The following is an 18,771-nucleotide window of genomic DNA, read 5'->3' on the forward strand; positions in this document are numbered from 1 at the left end:
TCCATCTTATGCAACTATACAGTGACTACACAGAGAGTATATTTATAGTCTGCATATATAACAAAAGGAATCCAAAGAGCTTCTATACACATGTTAACAGTAAAAGGGTTGTCAGAGGAGTGGTGGGCCGATTAGGGACCAAAATGGAGAACTATTGGAGAAGGCAGAAGGCATGGCTGAGGTACTAAATGAGTACTTCCCTTGTTTACCAAGGAAGAGGACTTTGCCAAAGCTATGTAAACGAGGAGGTTGCAGGGATATTGTATGGGATAACAATAAATAAAGAGAAGGTACTAGACAGGTTGGCTGTACTTAAAGTAGATAAGCCACCCGGATGGGAAGCATCCTAGGTTACTGAGGGAAATAAGGGTAGAAATTGTGGAGGTACTGGTCACTGAAGATTTTCCAATCCTCTTTAGGGACAGGAATGGTGCCAAAGGACTGGAGGAATGCGAATGTTACACCTCTGTTCAAAAAAGGGGAGAAGGAGAAACCTGGCAATTACAGGCCAGTCAGTTTAACGTCTGTGGTGGGGAAGTTTTTAGAAACAATAATGTGGGAGAAAATTAACAGCCACTTGGACAAGCATGGACTAATAAAGGAGAGCCAACACAAATTTGTTAAGGGCAAATTGTGTTTGAATAACTTAATTGAGTTTTTTGATGAGGTAACAGATCAGGGCAGTCCAGTTGATGTTATGTAAATTGACTTTTAAAAGGCGTTTGATAAAGGACCACATATTAGGCTTGTTAGAAGAATTGAAGCCCAAAGAATAAAGAGGGCAGTAGCAGCATAGATACAAAATTGGTTAAGGGATTGAAAACAGAGAATTGTGGTGAAACTGTTTTTTGGACTGGAGGAAAGAATACAGTGGCATTCCCCAAGGTTCAGTACGAGGACCACTGCTGTTTTTGATATCCATTAATGTCTCTGACTTGGGTGTACAGGGCACAATTTCAAAATTTGCAGATGATACAAAACTTGGAAGTGTAGTAAGCAATGAGGAAGATAGTAACAGATATCAAGAAGACATAGACAAGCTGGTGGAATGGGTGGATACATCACAGATGCAATTCAATGCAGAAAAGTGTGAGATGATACATTTTGGTAAGAAGAATAAGGAGAGACCATACATACTAAATGGTACAATTTTACGCAAAATTCCAAGAGGCACAACTGCAGCAAAGCCATTTACCTGTAAACTAATATTTTGCATGCAATTAAAGAAATACACAATTTGACAAGTGACAACATAACAAATTGTGTGCAATTTGTGCCTATGCACAAATATTTGAAGGTGGCAGGACAGGTTAAAAAAGCAGTTAATAAAGCATATGGAATCTCGGGCTTTAGAAATAGAGGCATAAAGTACAAAAGCCAGGAAGTTATGCTAAACTTATATAAAATACTAGTTCGACCCTAGCTGGAGTATTGTGACTAATTCTGGGCACCACACTTCAGGAAGGACATGAAGGTTTTGGCAAGGGTACAGAAGAGATTTACTAGAATGGTTCCAGGGATGAGGGACTACAGTTACATGGATAGACTAGAGAAGTTGGGGTTGTTCTCCCATGGAGCAGAGAAGGCTGAGGAGATTTGATGGAGGTGTTTAAAATCATGAAGGATTTAGACAGAGTGTATAAAGAGAAATTGTTTCCAAGGGCTGAAGGGTTGATAATGCGAGTTTTAAGGTGATTGGCAAAAGATCCAGAGGCAACTTAGGCAAAACCTTTTTATGCAACGAGTGATTAGGATTTGGAATGCACTGCCTGATGGTTTTAAAAAAAATTAGTTCCTGGGATGTGGTCATCTCTGGCAAGACCAGCATTTATTGCTCATCTCTAATTGCCCTTGAGAAGGTGGTGGTGAACTGCCTTCTTGAACCCCTGCAGTCCTTGTGGTGAAGGTACTCCCACAGAGCTTTTAGGGAAGGAGTTCCAGGATTTTGACCCAGCAACGATGAAGGAACGGCGATATATTTCCAAGTCAGGATGATGTGTAACTTGGAGGAGAACTTGGCGGTGATGGTGTGCCTATGCGCCATTCTGTGCCCTTGTCCTTCTAGATGGTAGAGGTCGCGGGTTTGGGAGGTGTTGTCAAAGAAGCCTTGGCGAGTTGCTGCAGTGCATCTTGTAGATGGTACACACTGCAGCCATGGTGCGCCGGTGATGGAGGGAGTGAATGTTCAAGGTGGTGGATGGGATGCCAATCAAACGGGCTGCTTTGTCCTGGATGGTGTCAAGATTCGAGAGTGTTGTTGGAGCTTCACCATCCAGGCAAGTGGAGAGATATTCCATTACACACCTGACTTGTGCCTTGCAGATGGTGGAAAGGCTTTGAGGAGTCAGAAGGTGAGACACTTGCAGAATACTCAGCCTCTGACCTGCTCTTGTAGCCTTAGTATTTATGTCGCTGGTCCAATTAAGTTTCTGGTCAATGGTAACCCGCAGGATGTTGATGGTGGGAGATTCAGCAATGGTAATGCCGTTGAATGTCAAGGGATGGTGGTTAGACTCTCTCTTGTTGGAGATGGTCATTGCCTGGCACTCGTGTGGTGCAAATATTACTTGCCACTTATCAGCCCAAGCCTGAATGTTGTCCAGATCTTGCTGCATGCGGGCATGGACTACTTCATTACCTTGGGGGTTGTGAATGGAACTCAACAGTGTGCAATCATCAGCGAACATCCCCAGTTCTGATCTTATGATGGAGGGAAGGTCATTGATGAAGTTGCTAAAGCTGGTTGGGCCTAGGACACTGCCTTGAGGAACTCCTGCAGCGATGTCCTTAGACTGCGATAATTAACCTCCAACAACCACAACCATCTTCCTTTGTGCCAGGTATGTCTTAAGTCAGTGGAGAATTTCCCCCTGATCCCATTGACTTCAATTTTACTAGGGCTCCTTGATGCCATACTCGGTCAAATGCTGCCTTGGTGTCAAGGGAAGGCACTCTCGCCTCACCTCTGGAATTTAGCTCTTTTGTCCATGTTTGGAACAAAGCTGTAATGAGGTCTGGAGCTGAGTGGTCCTGGCGGAACCCAAACTGAGCATCGGTAAGCAGGTTATTGGTGAGTAAGTGCCGCTTGATAGCACTGTTGATGACACCTCCCATCACTTTGCTGATGATTGAGAGTAGACTGATGGGTTGGTAACTGGCCAAATTGGATTTGTCCTGCTTTTTGTGGACAGGACACACCAGGGTAGTTTTCCACATTGTCGGGTAGATGCGGGGATGGATTAAGGGGAGGGCAGATGGCGCAGTCGCCTGGGGACCAAGCCGAGAGTGGGGCCCATACAGGGATTAAGGGCAAGGGTAAACAGTATTGACATAAGTGATGTAGCAAGAGCGGAGCGAAGCCGTGAGGGCTCAGGTGCATGTTATTCTCGACTTGATGTAAACAGACTCTAGACACCCTTTTTCTAGAGATGCATTCTAAACACAAATCGTGGGCGAAAAAATGGAAAGAGCACCAGTTACGCGAGGAGCAAAAGAGATGAGAAGTAGCTAAACTGCTTAAACTAGATAATTTTTCCAACTATAAATTCAAGATCAGAAGGCTAAGATGACGCTGTTCAATCAACTTCAACAACGAAACCACGAGTAGCACCGGACCCAGAGTTGGCCGAGTTGGAGCTCCAAGTCCAAAAAGTTGAAGAAGTTGAAAACCAACTGGAGCATACTGAGATGAAAGAGGCGCAATTTACAAGTGACATTGGGCTGTGGGGAGACAATATCTCAGAAGACATGCAAAGCCATTGGATTGAAAAAGGTAGTGAGGACTGTCAAAACTGTGATAAAGACTCCAAAATTCCGGTGTGATTCATTGCAAGGAAGGATGTCACGATACTGCTCGAAGTCCTTCACACATGTGCACCCACTGACAGGGGAACATGTGGAGCTAATGTGGCTCTGTTATTCACCTTCAAATGATAGAGTATACTGCTTTGCTTGCAAGGTCACAGCACAAGCAAGTAGCCACTTTACTCATGGGTTTAATGACTGGAAGCATGGAGATGAGAGGATTTCATCTCACGAAAATAGCCACCAGCATAGAGAAGCCACGGAAGTAATGTGCACTAGACAAGCAGGCACTGTACGAGACTCCCTATGCAAATGCTTTATGCGGAGCTCCTTCATGGTAAACGAGCCAAAGGAGGACAGCAGAAACGTTATAAGGACACCCTCAAAGCCTCCCTGGTAAAGTGCGACATCACCACTGACACCTGGGAGACCCTGGCCAAAGACCACCCGAGGTGGAGAAAGTACATCCGGGAGGGCGTCAAACTCTTCGAGTCCCAGCGCAAAGATCATGAAGAGGCCAAGCGCAGGCAGCGGAAGGAGCGCGCGGCAAACCAGCCCCACCGACCCCTTCCCTTGATGAATGTCTGTCCCACCTGTAACAGGGTCTGTGGCTCTCGTATCAGACTGTTCAGCCATCAAAGAACTCACTTTGGGAGTGGAAGCAAGTCTTCCTCAATTCCGAGGGACTGCCTATGATGATCTGGTTATGTGGATGGTCATATTGTCTTCCAGTTTGAAAATGAATGGCAGTGCTGGCGCAAGGTGCTAGAGCGGGCTGTCTGTGTGATAACGTTTCTCTGAACAAGGTCTTTCATTGCAAGGCAGAGGCGAAATCGTTGGGTCTCCAAGTAATGGTAATTATCTGGGTGTGTTGAAGGTTCTCGCAAACTATGAAGCATTTCTTGCTGAACACATCAAGCGATTCGCCAACAAATGCAACAGATACTTCATAATTGTCTTCCACAAGAACTGATTAATCTGATGGGCGGCAAAGTACTTGAGACGATTAGCCAAGAATTGAAATCAGCGAAGTTCTATACAATATCTGTTCATTCAATGCCAGATGTTGCACACTCAGATCAGCTGACATTTGTCATCCGCTATGTTCTACCGACTGGTCCTGAGGAAAGGTTCCTAAAGTTCTTGCCGATAATTGGTCATACTGGACAAGAAATAGCAGAAATAATACTGTCTTTCTGGATGAGAACGGGATCGATATACAAAATTGTCACGGACAATCTTATGATAATGCTTCAAATATGTGGGAAATACATTGGTGTCCAAACTATCATCAAAGAGCAATGCCCATATGCGAGGTTTATACCATGCGCAGCGCACTCATTCAACCTTGTGGGGAAAAACAGTGCCGAATGCGGTGATCGTCAGATTTTTTGACGTTGTACACTTTTCTCTCTGCATCAATGTATCGCTGGCGACAGCTTTATGAAAAACTAAAGCCTTTAGGGCTGTCTGTCGTCAAACAGCTTTCTGCTACTCGATGGTCAGCAAGGTGTGAAGCAATGCCAGCCCTGCTCAAAGTTTACACTCCCATATGCAAAGTGTTGGAATCCCTGGCAACTGATGTGGAACAGAAAGTTGAATGCCGAAATGAAGCTCAGTTGATCTTTGACAAACTGGTCAAACTGGATTCAGCTATTCTCATTGTTATTTGGAACACAGTCTTGAAGCGCTTTCACCTGACCAATCTCTCGCTTCAAGTGACAGGCTTCAATCTGAATATCATGGTGGCCTTACTCAAGTCCCTTGTCAATTTTGTCAAGACCCAGTGGACAGAGTTTGAGGACTTCGAAGACCTAGGGATTAAACTGTTTGGCCACAACGAGTACAATTCAGCTCAGAGGCATATCTGGGTACGCAACCGCTGCTATGACGATGGAAGTGCTGAAAATACTATGCTGTCACCCAAGGAGAAATTCAAAAGTGTTCCTTGTCATCATTGATCAACTAATCAGTACCTTGAAACACCGCCTTGAAACATACAAGGAAATCAACTGTAAGTTTGGATTCCTGTCCAAGCTAGCCACTTTCTCAACTCATGAGATCAACTAAGCCGCAGCAAATCTTGCCTGCTCCTATCCCAAAAATCTGGAACCTGTGATTGAAAGTAAACTCATCCAGTTTTCTAGCATGGTGGCATCCTCAACAGAGCTTCAAACCTCAATTTGTATCAAACAAACTAAATCAGCAGAGCTGAGAATGTACCAATTCCTCCATACGTCCTCACCCAAACCTTTTCTAGCATTGAAATAGCTCTTCGGATATATCTGTCGATGATGGTATCAAATTGTAGTGGTGAGCGGTCCTTCTCGAAACTAAAACGCATCAAGGATGAGGTCAGGAACCGAATGGGACAAGATTGACTTAATAGTCTTTCAATCATGAACATCGAGAGCGAAGAACTGAGAGGACTTGATTTCTCGAAAATCATTGACTAGTTTAGCCGACAAAAATATAGGAAAAGACCAATGTAATACGTAGTTGCCTCTGTGGAGAAAATGGAATGTAAATGACAAATTATGGTCTTACAAAAAAGTTGCGCTGTTTTGTTCTAAATTGTTGCCATTGTCGATTTAGTTTCAAAATGTAAGGATTTAAAAAAAATTAAAGCTTTGTTGTTTACTGTTTATACAGGGTTTCATCAAGGTATCGATTTAATTGTTTAGAAACATAATAAAATATTAAATAAGTGTCGTCATAGTATCAATGAGAACATAACCTGAGATGTAGACCTGACCTGACCTTGACCTGATGTATATCCTGCGACTTAGTCCCTGTGACTTATCTCACTAATGTCATTTACTGCAGGATATGAATGGGAATAGGGGGCCCATGGCCGGCGTACAGCCTGGGGCCTATGGCACCCTTAATCCATCCTTAGATAGATGCCAGTTTTGTAGCTGTACTGGAACAGCTTGGCTAGAGGCGTGGCTAGTTCTGGAGCAGAAGACTTCAGCGCGATAGCCGGGATGTTGTCCTGGCCCTTAGCCTTGGCTGTAATCAGTGCGTGCAGCTGTTTCTTGATATCACGCAAAATGAATCTAATTGGCTGAAGACTGGCTTCTGCGATGGTTGGGACATTAGGAAGAAGCTGATATGGATCATCCACTTAGCACATCTGGCTGAAGATGGTTGCAAATGTTTCAGCTTTGTCTTTTACACTTGTGTGCTGGGCTCCACCATCATTGAGGATGAGAATATTCATGGAGCCTCCTCCTCCCGTTAGTTGTTTAATGGTTCACCACCATTCACGACTGTGACAGGACTGCAGAGCTTTGATCTGATCCATTGATTGTGGGGTCGCTTCGCTCTGTCTCTTGCATGCTGCTTTCGCTGTTTAGCATGCATGTAGTCTTATGTTCAGCTTCCCCAGGTTGGCACCTTACTTTTAGGTACACCTGGTGCTGATCATGGCATCTGCTTCTGAGGGTGGTCAATACAAATTCAATAGTAGCCTTCAAAAGGGAATTGGATAAATACTTGAAGGAGAAAAGATAGTCGGGATATGACGAAAGAGAGGGGCTAACTGGTTTGCTCTTTGCAGACTCGATGGGCCGAATGGCCTCTTTGTGTGCTGCACAGAAATCATTCCATGATTCTATGACTATTACCATTACTTCTTTGAATTTACCTTCTTACATGTCGGCTGCATGTGTTGTTAGCTAAGCCCCAATGTCCTCCCAGCAAGATGTGTGCTGGGAATGGCTAGCTGCCAGGGACAAGCTAACCCCTACCACACTGTAAGGAGTTTATTGAGGTCAAGGTCATTGTATGACTATTTGGCTAGTAAATCTAGATTCTGGGGCAAGGATGATGTGCATATTATGCGTGAGGCATAGTCATGCCTGCCTTTCTTTACCCCTCAAGAATGACTCTTCCTCCTCCAAATCTCGAAGTGCCATTGGACCCTCCCTCCCCAATGGAATTCTCATCCTGCCAACTTTTGTTGCTGTGAGTGAAAGTGTAGCTGGAATCAAGACTGTTGCAAGAAATGGAATTGAAAATAGAAGTCATGCAATGGAAAATAAATCAGGTCTAAACAACAACAAAAATGAATGTAACAAATCAAAATGCAGATGAAGCAACATAACAGGCAAAAGAAATCTAACTTGCCAAACAAAAATTAAAAATCAATATTCACCTTTATGAAGCCCAGGCCAGGCTGTACACACATTGCTGTGTACGTTTCAAGTAAAGCAATAAAGAAAGATTTGCATTTATGTTGCGTCGTTAACGATCTTAGGATATCCCAAAGCACTTTACAGCCAATTAAGTAGTTTTTTTAAAGAGTAGTCAGTGTTATGCCACAGGAAACGCAACAGCCAATGTGTGCACAGCAAACTCCCACAAGCCATCAGGCTTCCTTCTATTCAGACAGAGGCAGACGGGACACTTTAACAAGTAGGTAATTAGCGCTGCCGGCAAGATATCTGCAAGATGCAGTGAGAGACTAATTTAAATGAAATTTGAATGTTTAATGAGGCTTGCACGGCCATCTGTACGGTTTCAAAAATGCCAAGATTGATCTTTTCCACCACCACAGCTCCTGTTGCTACTCCCTGTGCGTGTGACAGTGCCAGCAAGAACTCAGAGGGTTGAAGGGGGAAAGAATATCTCTGGGAACTGGAAGCTTTGTTTGAGGGAGAACCGTGTCTCTGTGAACAGGAGGGTTTGGTGGGGGGTGGGTGGGGGGGGGGTGCGAGGGATGGCGTTCTATGTCGTGGGGAAAGTGACTGCGAAGGACATTTTTGTGGAATTAATTATCTGGTTGGTCTGTTGAAAACTCAAATGTCACCTTGTTTTTCCTATTTATTTTAGAACTAAAATGATCAATAGTGAAATATGAAGGTATCTAGCTGATATTCCTTCCTTACTTATTGGTGCTGAGATCTCTGCTGCCACCCTGTCTGAGATCAATTCTCACAAATCAGAGATTAAACCTGAGACCTTCTAGTTTGTCTAGCTCAGTTATACTTGAGCGGCCACTGGGAATTTTGAATAAGTAGAATAAGTGTTCATCTAGTTGACTCAAAACATTTGCCAATTAATTCATGTGATCTGTATTTTCTTAAATACATTTCTTAAGTGGATTCAAATTTAAATTGAACCCAGGTTTGCAGGCGTGATGCTCCACTCACATATCGAAGGCGAGAGAGAAGCTGTGGGGCACACGCTAAGTCCAGTATCTGAAAGTGTTTCACAAGGGTATAATTAAAATATTGGTATATACCGGTGGAAAAAGCAACATTTATATATTACATGGACAGCAGGGACCATTGCATATGGTGTTTATTCAATGGGCTAACTCAACTCGATGGGTCACTGATTGTACAATGGGAATAAGATGAAAGAATAACAAGTAACAGTTTAAAATATTTTACTCGGTCAATAAAAAATAAATTAGACTAAAGCAAAGATAGTGCTTCATTTTACGATGTCATAATATCGGGTAATACAGCCCAAAGATTGTATCTCCTAATCATTATCTCATGGGCAGCTTTAGTCTAAAAATACATCATCTCACATTTCTGTCTTGATATTATTATATTGCCCAAATATGTAGGGGGAGATGGAGTCATGTGGTCTGAACTACTGTGTGAACAGAATGAAAAGCATGTGTGATATCTGTTCCATTTTTAATCACTTCCTTGTTTCAATAATCTTCCTCATAGGAGGTGGACCTTGCAAACACCGCTGCACTGACACAGGGACCAGCGTTAACTGTTCCTGCTATGTTGGCTACAAGCTGAAGAATGACAACGTCACATGTGAAGGTATTGTCCTTAGATTTTCCCCAGTCCCAACCTCTTCCTCTTAAATCTACAAGATGCACTCATCAGAGAGACAGCGGACTCCAAGAAAGTAAGGCCCATGGAGAAAAAAGTTGCATGCGTATAAAGTCAAAAATTATTAAACTGGTCACTGATTTGCATACAGTAATTGTAAGAAAACTGGTGATTATTCTCTCAAGTATTTACTGTTTGTTTTCACATTTTTATTTGTTTTGATTGTATTTTTCTTTAGCCACAAATGAATTCAGGTAAAAAAAAAAACAATGTTGTGAGACTATCTCTCTCTCTCTCTGCTCGACCCAAATCTGAGTTTGACAACTGTTTGGCCACAGAATTATTCAGATGAGAAACTAAGGTCTGGGTTATCCTCTGTGGCAGTATTGCTGCTGGAGGTAGGCCAAGGCTTGACTTCTGCCAACTCACTGACCCCACCATTTGCCTGAGTGAGGTCAATTGTATATGCAAGCTGGGCTCCCAGTGCTATTACTGCTCTGCAGGGAGAGCCCGCCACTGTCGATGATATCTGGTGGTGCTGCAGTGGAGAAGCAACCCTAAAAAAGAGGGAAAACGCCCCATGGAGGTATCCAAAATATTTCAAAAAAGGGCTCTGAAATGAACCTTGAACATACCTACCTGAGGTGGAACTGGGAGAAACTCTTGCTCATTCCCTGGATGGCATGTTCTTCTCACTAAAAAGTCAGTGCACTGCCGCTCCAGTACCAGTCTTCGCTATGGGTCAGGGGTAGTGAGGTGGGCAGTCTCTTAGAAACATAGAAAATAAGTGCAGGAGTAGGCTATTCGGCCCTTTGAGCCTGCACCACCATTCAATATGATCATGGCTGATCATGCAACTTCAGTACCCCATTCCTGCTTTCTCTCCATACCCCTTGATCCCTTTAGCCGTAAGGGTCACATCTAACTCCCTTTTGAATATATCTAACGAACTGGCCTCAACAACTTGCTGTTGTTTAAATGTTGTGGGATGGTCAAAGTGCAGATGGCTGAGATCTCTACTAGTGGAAAAGGCAGGAAAATTACTATAGGTGGTAGGCCTCCCCAGCCACTTTCCCTGCTGCACCACTATGGTGCCACCTAAAACTGGTGGTTTGTTGGAGGAAACTCCAGTCCTCAAGCTCTGAGAATTTGGGTTGGAGCGCAGCTCTGCTGAGATTCTGCCCCATTTGCACAAAACCTTTAAACTCCAGTTGGGTTAGGCATTAATCAGATTTTTCAACCACCCCTCTATATCAAAGGGCACGCCAGGGTAGGGCGAGCTCCCATGTATCACCAGAAAATTCCTTCTTTTATGACCTTGAAAGGGTGGAACCCACATTAGGTCTCAACTGTTGTGAGTCTTTTTAAAGGCCCCAAACCTTCACTCGAGTATGATAATCAACTCTGGAGGGGATTGATTAACTTCCCGAGTTGCAGTGGCTCCAATGAGAGCTGAAGAGTTTTTAAAATATATTTCTTCAGCCTAAATGGGCCTTGGGAGGACACCACTCTTATTGATAAAGACACATCAGCCAGATTTGGGCTGCAGGCACTGCTGCACCTATCCAGGCACCAGCAGTCCACTCCAGCTATATTTGTGGGACCTTACTATGTACAAATTGGCTACCACATTTACTTACATAACAATAGTGACTGCACTTCAAAAATGAACAATTGGTTCTAAAGCACTTTGGAATATTCTGAAGTTATAATGAGGTGCTACATTAATGCAGGTTTTTTTTCTTAAATCATTTACTGCAATGCATATTTGTGAGTAAGTATTTATAGCTTCGGCAAATCGGGACTCATAATTGGAACAAACCATTTAGAAATGTTGAATCTCTCCCAATGGCTCAGCAGATTATGGCAATGAGTAAATGAGTGATACACACAGGAAGGTTTGATATCTGTACTTGCTGAGTTAGCTAATGTTAGCTGGGGCAGAGGAAGAGGTCGACAACTGATCTGGTTTTTAGTTTAGGAAGGTGGAAATTGGGCAAGATGCCTTCTTTTATTATCCATTTGGAAAGTGTGCTTGTATGGAAGATGAACGAGAATAGAATCAGGTTTGTCTCTGATCCCCTCCGTAGTCCATAGGTTATCAAAGTTCAAGGATAAATAATGGCTACTTAGGTGAGGTAAAGGGACGGCTGACGGCACCTATGGTCTATATCTCAGCATGTGTTAACATTTTTAGGAGAGCATGGAATAAAAACTTGACTAGTTTTTTGTGTTGAATACAGATATCAACGAGTGTCTGTTACTGGCACACCAGTGCCAAATAGGACAGCGCTGCATCAACACTGTTGGGTCCTACCGATGCCAGCGTGAGATCAGCTGTGGCACAGGCTATGAACTAACTGAAAACAACCAGTGCAAGGGTAGGTAATGAATAAAAGTGTATTAAATAACTGAACATGTGTGCGTGTGTGCGCTTGCATGTGTGTGTTACACATATATGTGTGTGTGTGTGTATACAAAAAAGGCAACATATAATCTACTAAGTAGTTCCTCATTTACACCTCTGGCAAACATGTCTGCAGTACTGACATCTGACATTAAAGGTTCCGAACAGCAATCTAGTTAGAATTCAACAGTGTAGTCATTTGGTATCTCTCCATTCCTCAACTACAAATGTCATTTACCTGCTTGGCAGTGGAAACTAGCAGGTGCTCACGGGATACAATCCTATCAGTGGATCCCTTTCACATACCAGTAGACCTAAAAAAATCATGTTTTGAAATAAGAGATGATGCACTGGAACAGAGATAAGAATGTTCCCAAACTGGCTCCCACAGGCATTAGTTAGCCTCCACAATTTGGCCAAATAGTCAATCGACATATGTGAGCCGCGATTAAGAATTGGCAAACTATTTGATCAGCTAGTCCTCACATCTGAGCCCAGTCCTATCTGCACCCCAAGTCAGTGCACTAACAATTATCAGTAGGGATAAGGAGTGGGAACTCCTTTCTTTTCTCCCTTTTTCCCCTTCATTGGTCCATGCCTACTGCAGCCATGTGTAATAACCTCAGCACCACCTTAACTATTCAGCTGACGTAGCTGTAAATGGGTCAGTTTCACACTAGGCAATGTATTTAACAACTGCGACATCTGGGCAGCCATTTTGTTATTTCTGGTTATTCTCCCCAAAATTGTAAAAGGAACATTGTGATGGAAGGGTAGTAAATGAGCCAGTGGGCAGGATGAAGACCTCCAAATGTGGCTGCAATGATTACTATAAGAACATAAGAAATAGAAACAGGAGTAGGCCATTTGACCCCTCGAGCCTGCTCCGCCATTCAATAAGATCATGGCTGATTTGATCATGGGCTCAGCTCCACTTCCCTGCCCGCTCCCCATAACCCTTTACTCCCTTATCACTCAAAAATCTGGCTAGCTCTGCCTTAAATATATTCAATGACCCAGCCTCCGCAGCTCTCTGCAGGACCCAACTTCCGCAGAGAATTCCATAGATTTACAACCCTTTGAGAGAAGAAATTTCTCCTCATCTCAGTTTTAAATGGGCAGCCCCTTATTCTAAGACTATGGGCTAGAATTTCCAGTGTTTCACCGCCCGGTTTCTCGGCGGTATTGGTCGTTTTGGGCAAGAACCGCATCAGCGAAAAATTCCCCAGCTGAGGCACACCGGCGGTTTCGAAGTCCCGCTGGGGAGCGGACTGCCAACGTGCACCATCCACAGATTGCCCTGGCCTGATCTTTGGCTGAGCGGGGACCCATAGGTAAGTATTAAAAAACACTTTTTTAAACCACCCATGAGGATCAGCAGAGCTGGGCAGTAGGTAAGTAGGTTTGCAAGAAAAGGGTAAGTGATTGTTTTTTTACTATTTATTTTCAAAATCTGTTGGGGTGATTTAATTTAAGTGTCTTGGGAATGTTTTTAAGATTTTTTAGTTAGGTTTTTAAAAAAATTATTTTTATTCGTTTTTTGGCACAGCCTCGGTATAAATTTTTATAGATTTTTAAATTTTTTGTCCATTTTCTTTAGGCACCGCCCAATCTAGCCGAAATTGCACTTCTCCGCCCAGATTGGGGGTGAAAGGCCCATATTTTTCGCTGGGCGGATTTAAAAACATTTTTGGGGAAATTTTCGCCGGCGATAATCTTCCCAGCGGTTTTTTTGGGCGGCAATTGGGTGCTGGTGGGCTGATAGGAAATTCTAGCCCTATGTCTCCTAGTTTTAGTTTCCGTTATGAGTGGAAATATTCTCTCTGCATCCACCTTGTTGAGCCCCCTCATTATCATATAAGTTTCAATATATCACTTCTCATTCTTCTGAACTCCAACCTACTCAACCTATCCTCATATGTCAACCTCCTCGTCTCCGGAATCAACCTAGTGAACCTTCTCTGAACAGCCTCCAATACAAGTATATCCTTCCTTAAATACGAGACCAAAACTGGACGCAGTACTCCAGGTGTGGCCTCACCAATACCCTGTACAATTGTAGCAGGACTTCTCTGTTTTTATACTCTATCCCCCTTGCAATAAAGGCCAACATTCCATTTGCCTTTCTGATTACTTGCTGTACTTGCATACTAACTTTTTCTGTTTCATGCACAAGGAACCCCAGGTCTATCTGTACTGCAGCACTTTGCAATTTTTCTTCATTTAAATTATAATTTGCTTTTCTATTATTTCTGCCAAAGTGGATAACCTCACATTTTCCCACATTATACTCCATCTGCCAAATTTTTGCCCACTCACTTAGCCTGTCTATATCTCTTTGCAGATTTTTTTGTGTCCTCCTCACAGTTTGCTTTCCCAACCATCTTTGTATCATCAGCAAACTTGGTTACATTATACTCGGTCCCTTCATCCAAATCATTATTATAGATTATAAATAGTTGAGGACCCAGCACCGAACCCTGTGACACCCCACTAGTTACTGTTTGCCAACCGGAAAATGACCCATTTTTCCCAACTCTCTTTTTTCTGTTAGTTAGCCAATCCTCTATCCATGCTGATATATCACCCCCAACCCCGTGAGCTTTTATCTTGTGCAATAACCTCTTATGTGGCACCTTATCGAATGCCTTCTGGAAATCCAAATACACACATCCACTGGTTCCCCCCTTATCCACCCTGCTCGTTACATCCTCAAAGAGCTCCAGCAAATTTGTCAAACATGATTTCCCTTTCATAAAACCATGCTGACTCTGCTTGATTGAATCATGCTTTTCCAAATGTCCCGCTACTGCTTCCTTAAGAATGGACTCCAGCATTTTCCCAATGACAGATTTTAGGCTAACTGGTCTATAGTTTCCTGTTTTTGGTCTGCCTCCTTTTTTAAATAGGGGTGTTACATTTGAGGTTTTCCAATCTGCTGGGACCACCCCTGAATCCAGGAAATTTTGGTAGATTACAACCAATGCATCCACTATCTCTGCAGCCACTTCTCTTAAGACTCTAGGATGTAAGGCATCAGGTCTAGGGGACATGTCCGCCTTTAGTCCCATTATTTTACCTAGTACTACTTCATTAGTGATAGTGATTGTATTAAGTTCCTCCATACCTATAGCCCCTTGATTATCCATTATTGGAATGTTTTTAATGTCTTCTACTTGAGGACCGCTACAAAATATTTGTTCAACGTCTCTGCCATTTCCCTGTTCTCCATTATTAATTCCCCAGTCTCATCCTCCAGGGGACCAACATTTACTTTAGCCACTCTTTTCATTTTTATGTACCTGTAGAAACTCTTACTATTTGTTTTTATATTTCGTGCTAGTTTACTTTCATAATCTATTTGCCCTCCCTTAATTATTTTTTTAGTCGTTCTCTGCTGGCTTTTAAAAATTTCCCAATCCTCTGGCCTTCCGCTAGTCTTGGCCACATTGTATGCCTTTGTTTTCAAATTGATACTCTCCTTTATTTCCTTAGTTAGCCACGAATGGTTATCCCTTCTCTTACAGTCTTTCCTTCTCATTAGGATATATTTTTGTTGCGAGTTATGAAATATCTCCTTAAATGTCTGCCACTGCTCATCAACCGTCCCATACTTTAATCTATTTTCCCAGTCCACTTTAGCCAACTCTGCCCTGATACCTTTGTAGTGTCCTTTATTTAAGCTTAGGACCCTGGTTTGAGAACCAACTTTCTCACCCTCCAACTGAATTTGAAATTCAACCATGTTATGGTCATTCATTCCTAGAGGATCCTTTACTAGGAGATCATTTATTAATCTTATTGCACTCTATGAACTCCTTCTCAAGTCTACCCTGGCCAATTTGCTATGTTTAATCAATATGAAGGTTAAAATCTGGGATAATTACCAATGGAATGTAATTTTGACATTCAGTGACAGGTTGTCTCTTGATACAATGTTCCAGAGAGTTTCCTGTTGGAATGGGGCAAAGCTACATAATGCATGTATATTAAACAACTGCTCCAAATTGGACAGGTGCAAAACATAATCAAAAAGGCTAATGAAATTATGCCCTTTATTTCAAGGGGGCTGGAATACAAAGGGGAAGGAGTTATGTTATAAACAGAGCCTTGGTCAGACCCCATCTGGAGTATTGCATTTGGTTCTGTGCACCACAAATCAGGAAGAATATTTTGGCTATGGAGAGGGTGCAACGCAGATTCATCAGAATGATACCGGGTCTAAAAGAGTTAAATTATGAGGATAGGTTGCATGAATTTGGCTTCTATTCCCTTGAGTATAGCAGATTGAGGGGTGATCTAATTTAGATATTTAAAATGATTAAAGGATTCATCAGGGTAGATAAAGATAAATTATTTCCACTCATGGGGGAATCCAGAACAAGGGAGTAATCTTAAAATTGGAGCCCGGCCATTCAGGATTGAAATCCGGAAACATTTCTTCACACAGAGGGTAATACTTTTTCCCCCTAAAGATTGTGGATGCTGGGTCAATTGAAACTTTCAAGACTGAGGTCAATAGATTTTTGTTATGTAAGGGTATCAAACATAGGTAAATGGGATTGAGGGACAGTTCAGCTATGATCAAATTGAATGGCGGAACAGGCTTGAGGAGCTGAATGGCCTAGTCCTGTTCCTATGTTTCCCGTAGTAAATGTTAGTAAGTTAGGATGTAACTTTGGTATCGGGATGTTTCTATAATATAGAATTTGTATTTTTTTGATGTGCACTGCATATCTGTAACATCCAGAACCATCTGCCTGACCCTAGGTAGCATACCAGAAGGCAGTTCTGTTATTTTGGTAACCTTTCCATTGGCTATTTCTGATCAGATGGACATTCTCAGAACAGCACTGCTGGCGGGTTGTTGGAGCATTTGCACTAAATGTCACTTTTGTCCTTGGCCTTCCCATCATTAAGCACGTTGCTGCACCATTTATTTTATCAACTCCTCCTGTGTCAATAAGACTTGGTTTCTTTGTTTATCTGTTAATTTTTTTTATCAGGTGAATAATGTTGATCTTTATTCGGAATCTGATAGATATCAATGAATGTGAGATTGGAACACACAACTGTGGATCCGACTTCATTTGCCAGAACACACAAGGATCGTTCCGCTGCCGGCCGAAAATGCAATGTGGAGCCGGATTCTTGCAGGATGCTCTGGGCAACTGCATTGGTAGGAAGTAATAGCTGATACATTTCCATGTTACTGTACAAATGCTTGTTTCCCTTGACTGAACAATTCCTAATTGCTAATTAATTCCTTTGTACCAAAGCTTAATCAAATCTATGACTATGAGGATGAGTAGATAATCAAATACTCACCATATTATAGAAGGAACTTTACAAAATTGTGCTCCTGAAGTGACACCTTGCCCACCAGGAATGCTTACTGGGGTATCAGGCATGCTTTCCGTTAGCTTCTGTTTATTTCAATGGATGGAAAATTGTGGAAGAGTTCTCCCAAATTCCCGCCATGTGCTCCTAGTAGGCGAGGCTTCATGCTGGGAGTGCGATTTCATAACATTTCCACACACTTGGGTTGTGACCATGGGAATGCCAGCTGTGGAATATATCTGGTAAGGGTTGGATAATGCAGGTTGCAATATCAGATTTGTATGCTGAAGCATGACTCAGTTTTCTTTTGGGGATTAGTGAAACATCAGACCAGAGCTTTATCTTATTGGAAGTTTTATTTGTGGTTGAAGGTTAAAGCCCTGATTTTGTGAGACACCATTGGTGATGCAAAATGCAGTTTACAAAAAGTGAATGCAGAAGTCTGTGTGCCCAATTCAATCCACACTGCATTTTCTGGCAAAGAAAATTGTGAAGTATGGAGTTGGCACTGGAGCCCACTGCTAGCTGCATTTAAAGTGCAAAGTTCATTAAAATTGCTCTGACAGTGGATTTCACATTCTTCTCGACGTTCTTTCCCCTGATGCCGCAACTCATCGATATGAAATTAGAAGTAGGCTTCTTTATGCAGCTGCCAGCTTGTAAAATTGGTTGGAAATTTTAAATGTTTTTTTGAGTTAGCTTTACTTTTTGCTGCATTTATCTCACTGCATTAATTGCTGTTGTTCCACAAAACTGAATTTTTTCCACTGCAAGATGTTTATTTGTCAATAGTTTTCCTTCAGTGATGTTGCTTACTTGTTGCAAAGTGTTGAGGCTGGAAATTCCTTTGGGGATTCCAGTGCACTTTTAGAGTTGAAGAACAGTATAGAGGGGATGAGGAAAAACATATAGTTCAAATATAGTAAGCACATTATATATGTATTTGTCCTGATTGGACCAGTTAATCCTCCCTAGGCTAGAGGAAACCTATCTCCATTTCACAAAGAAGAGTGCCACATTCCAATGCCATCTCCTACAGGATGTCATGAAGACAAATTGTACCACAAAGATAACTGTTCCTTTTACACCACTTTGCTTGCTATTTCTCCCCCCTCCTTACTACATTGGCAAAAGCTGACTAATAGTTATAAAGGCTGAAACATTAACATTAAGTGCTGCTTTCTATTTAAAGTTGAGCCAGAGAGTCCACATCCCCTGATAGACAAGTTGCCCGAGCAAGGCCAAAGCTGTAATAAAACAGAAAATGCTGGAAATCCTTAGGCGGTCAGGGAGCATCTGTGGAGCAAGAAACAGAGTTAACATTTCAGGTCGTCAGAACTGGAAAACGTTGGAGATATAACAGATTTTAAGGCCAAACCTGTGCTGGGAGCTCATAACAATTATTCAAATAAGCTG

General features: G+C 42.4%; 1 protein-coding gene across 3 annotated transcripts in view; it reads left to right on the forward strand.

Moving 5' to 3' along the window:
• The window catches only part of fbln1 (fibulin 1), a 219,023-nt gene that overhangs the window by 70,662 nt on the left and 129,590 nt on the right, over positions 1-18,771 (forward strand). For all 3 annotated transcript variants that reach the window (XM_070900531.1, XM_070900533.1, XM_070900532.1), the window contains exons 6-8: positions 9,495-9,596; positions 11,852-11,989; positions 17,057-17,194. In XM_070900531.1, coding sequence (XP_070756632.1) covers positions 9,495-9,596; positions 11,852-11,989; positions 17,057-17,194 — 378 coding nt within the window. The remainder of the gene's footprint in view (positions 1-9,494; positions 9,597-11,851; positions 11,990-17,056; positions 17,195-18,771) is intronic.

The sequence above is a fragment of the Pristiophorus japonicus genome, chromosome 15, assembly GCF_044704955.1.
Source record: "Pristiophorus japonicus isolate sPriJap1 chromosome 15, sPriJap1.hap1, whole genome shotgun sequence".
In the NCBI taxonomy this organism is placed as follows: domain Eukaryota; kingdom Metazoa; phylum Chordata; class Chondrichthyes; family Pristiophoridae; genus Pristiophorus; species Pristiophorus japonicus.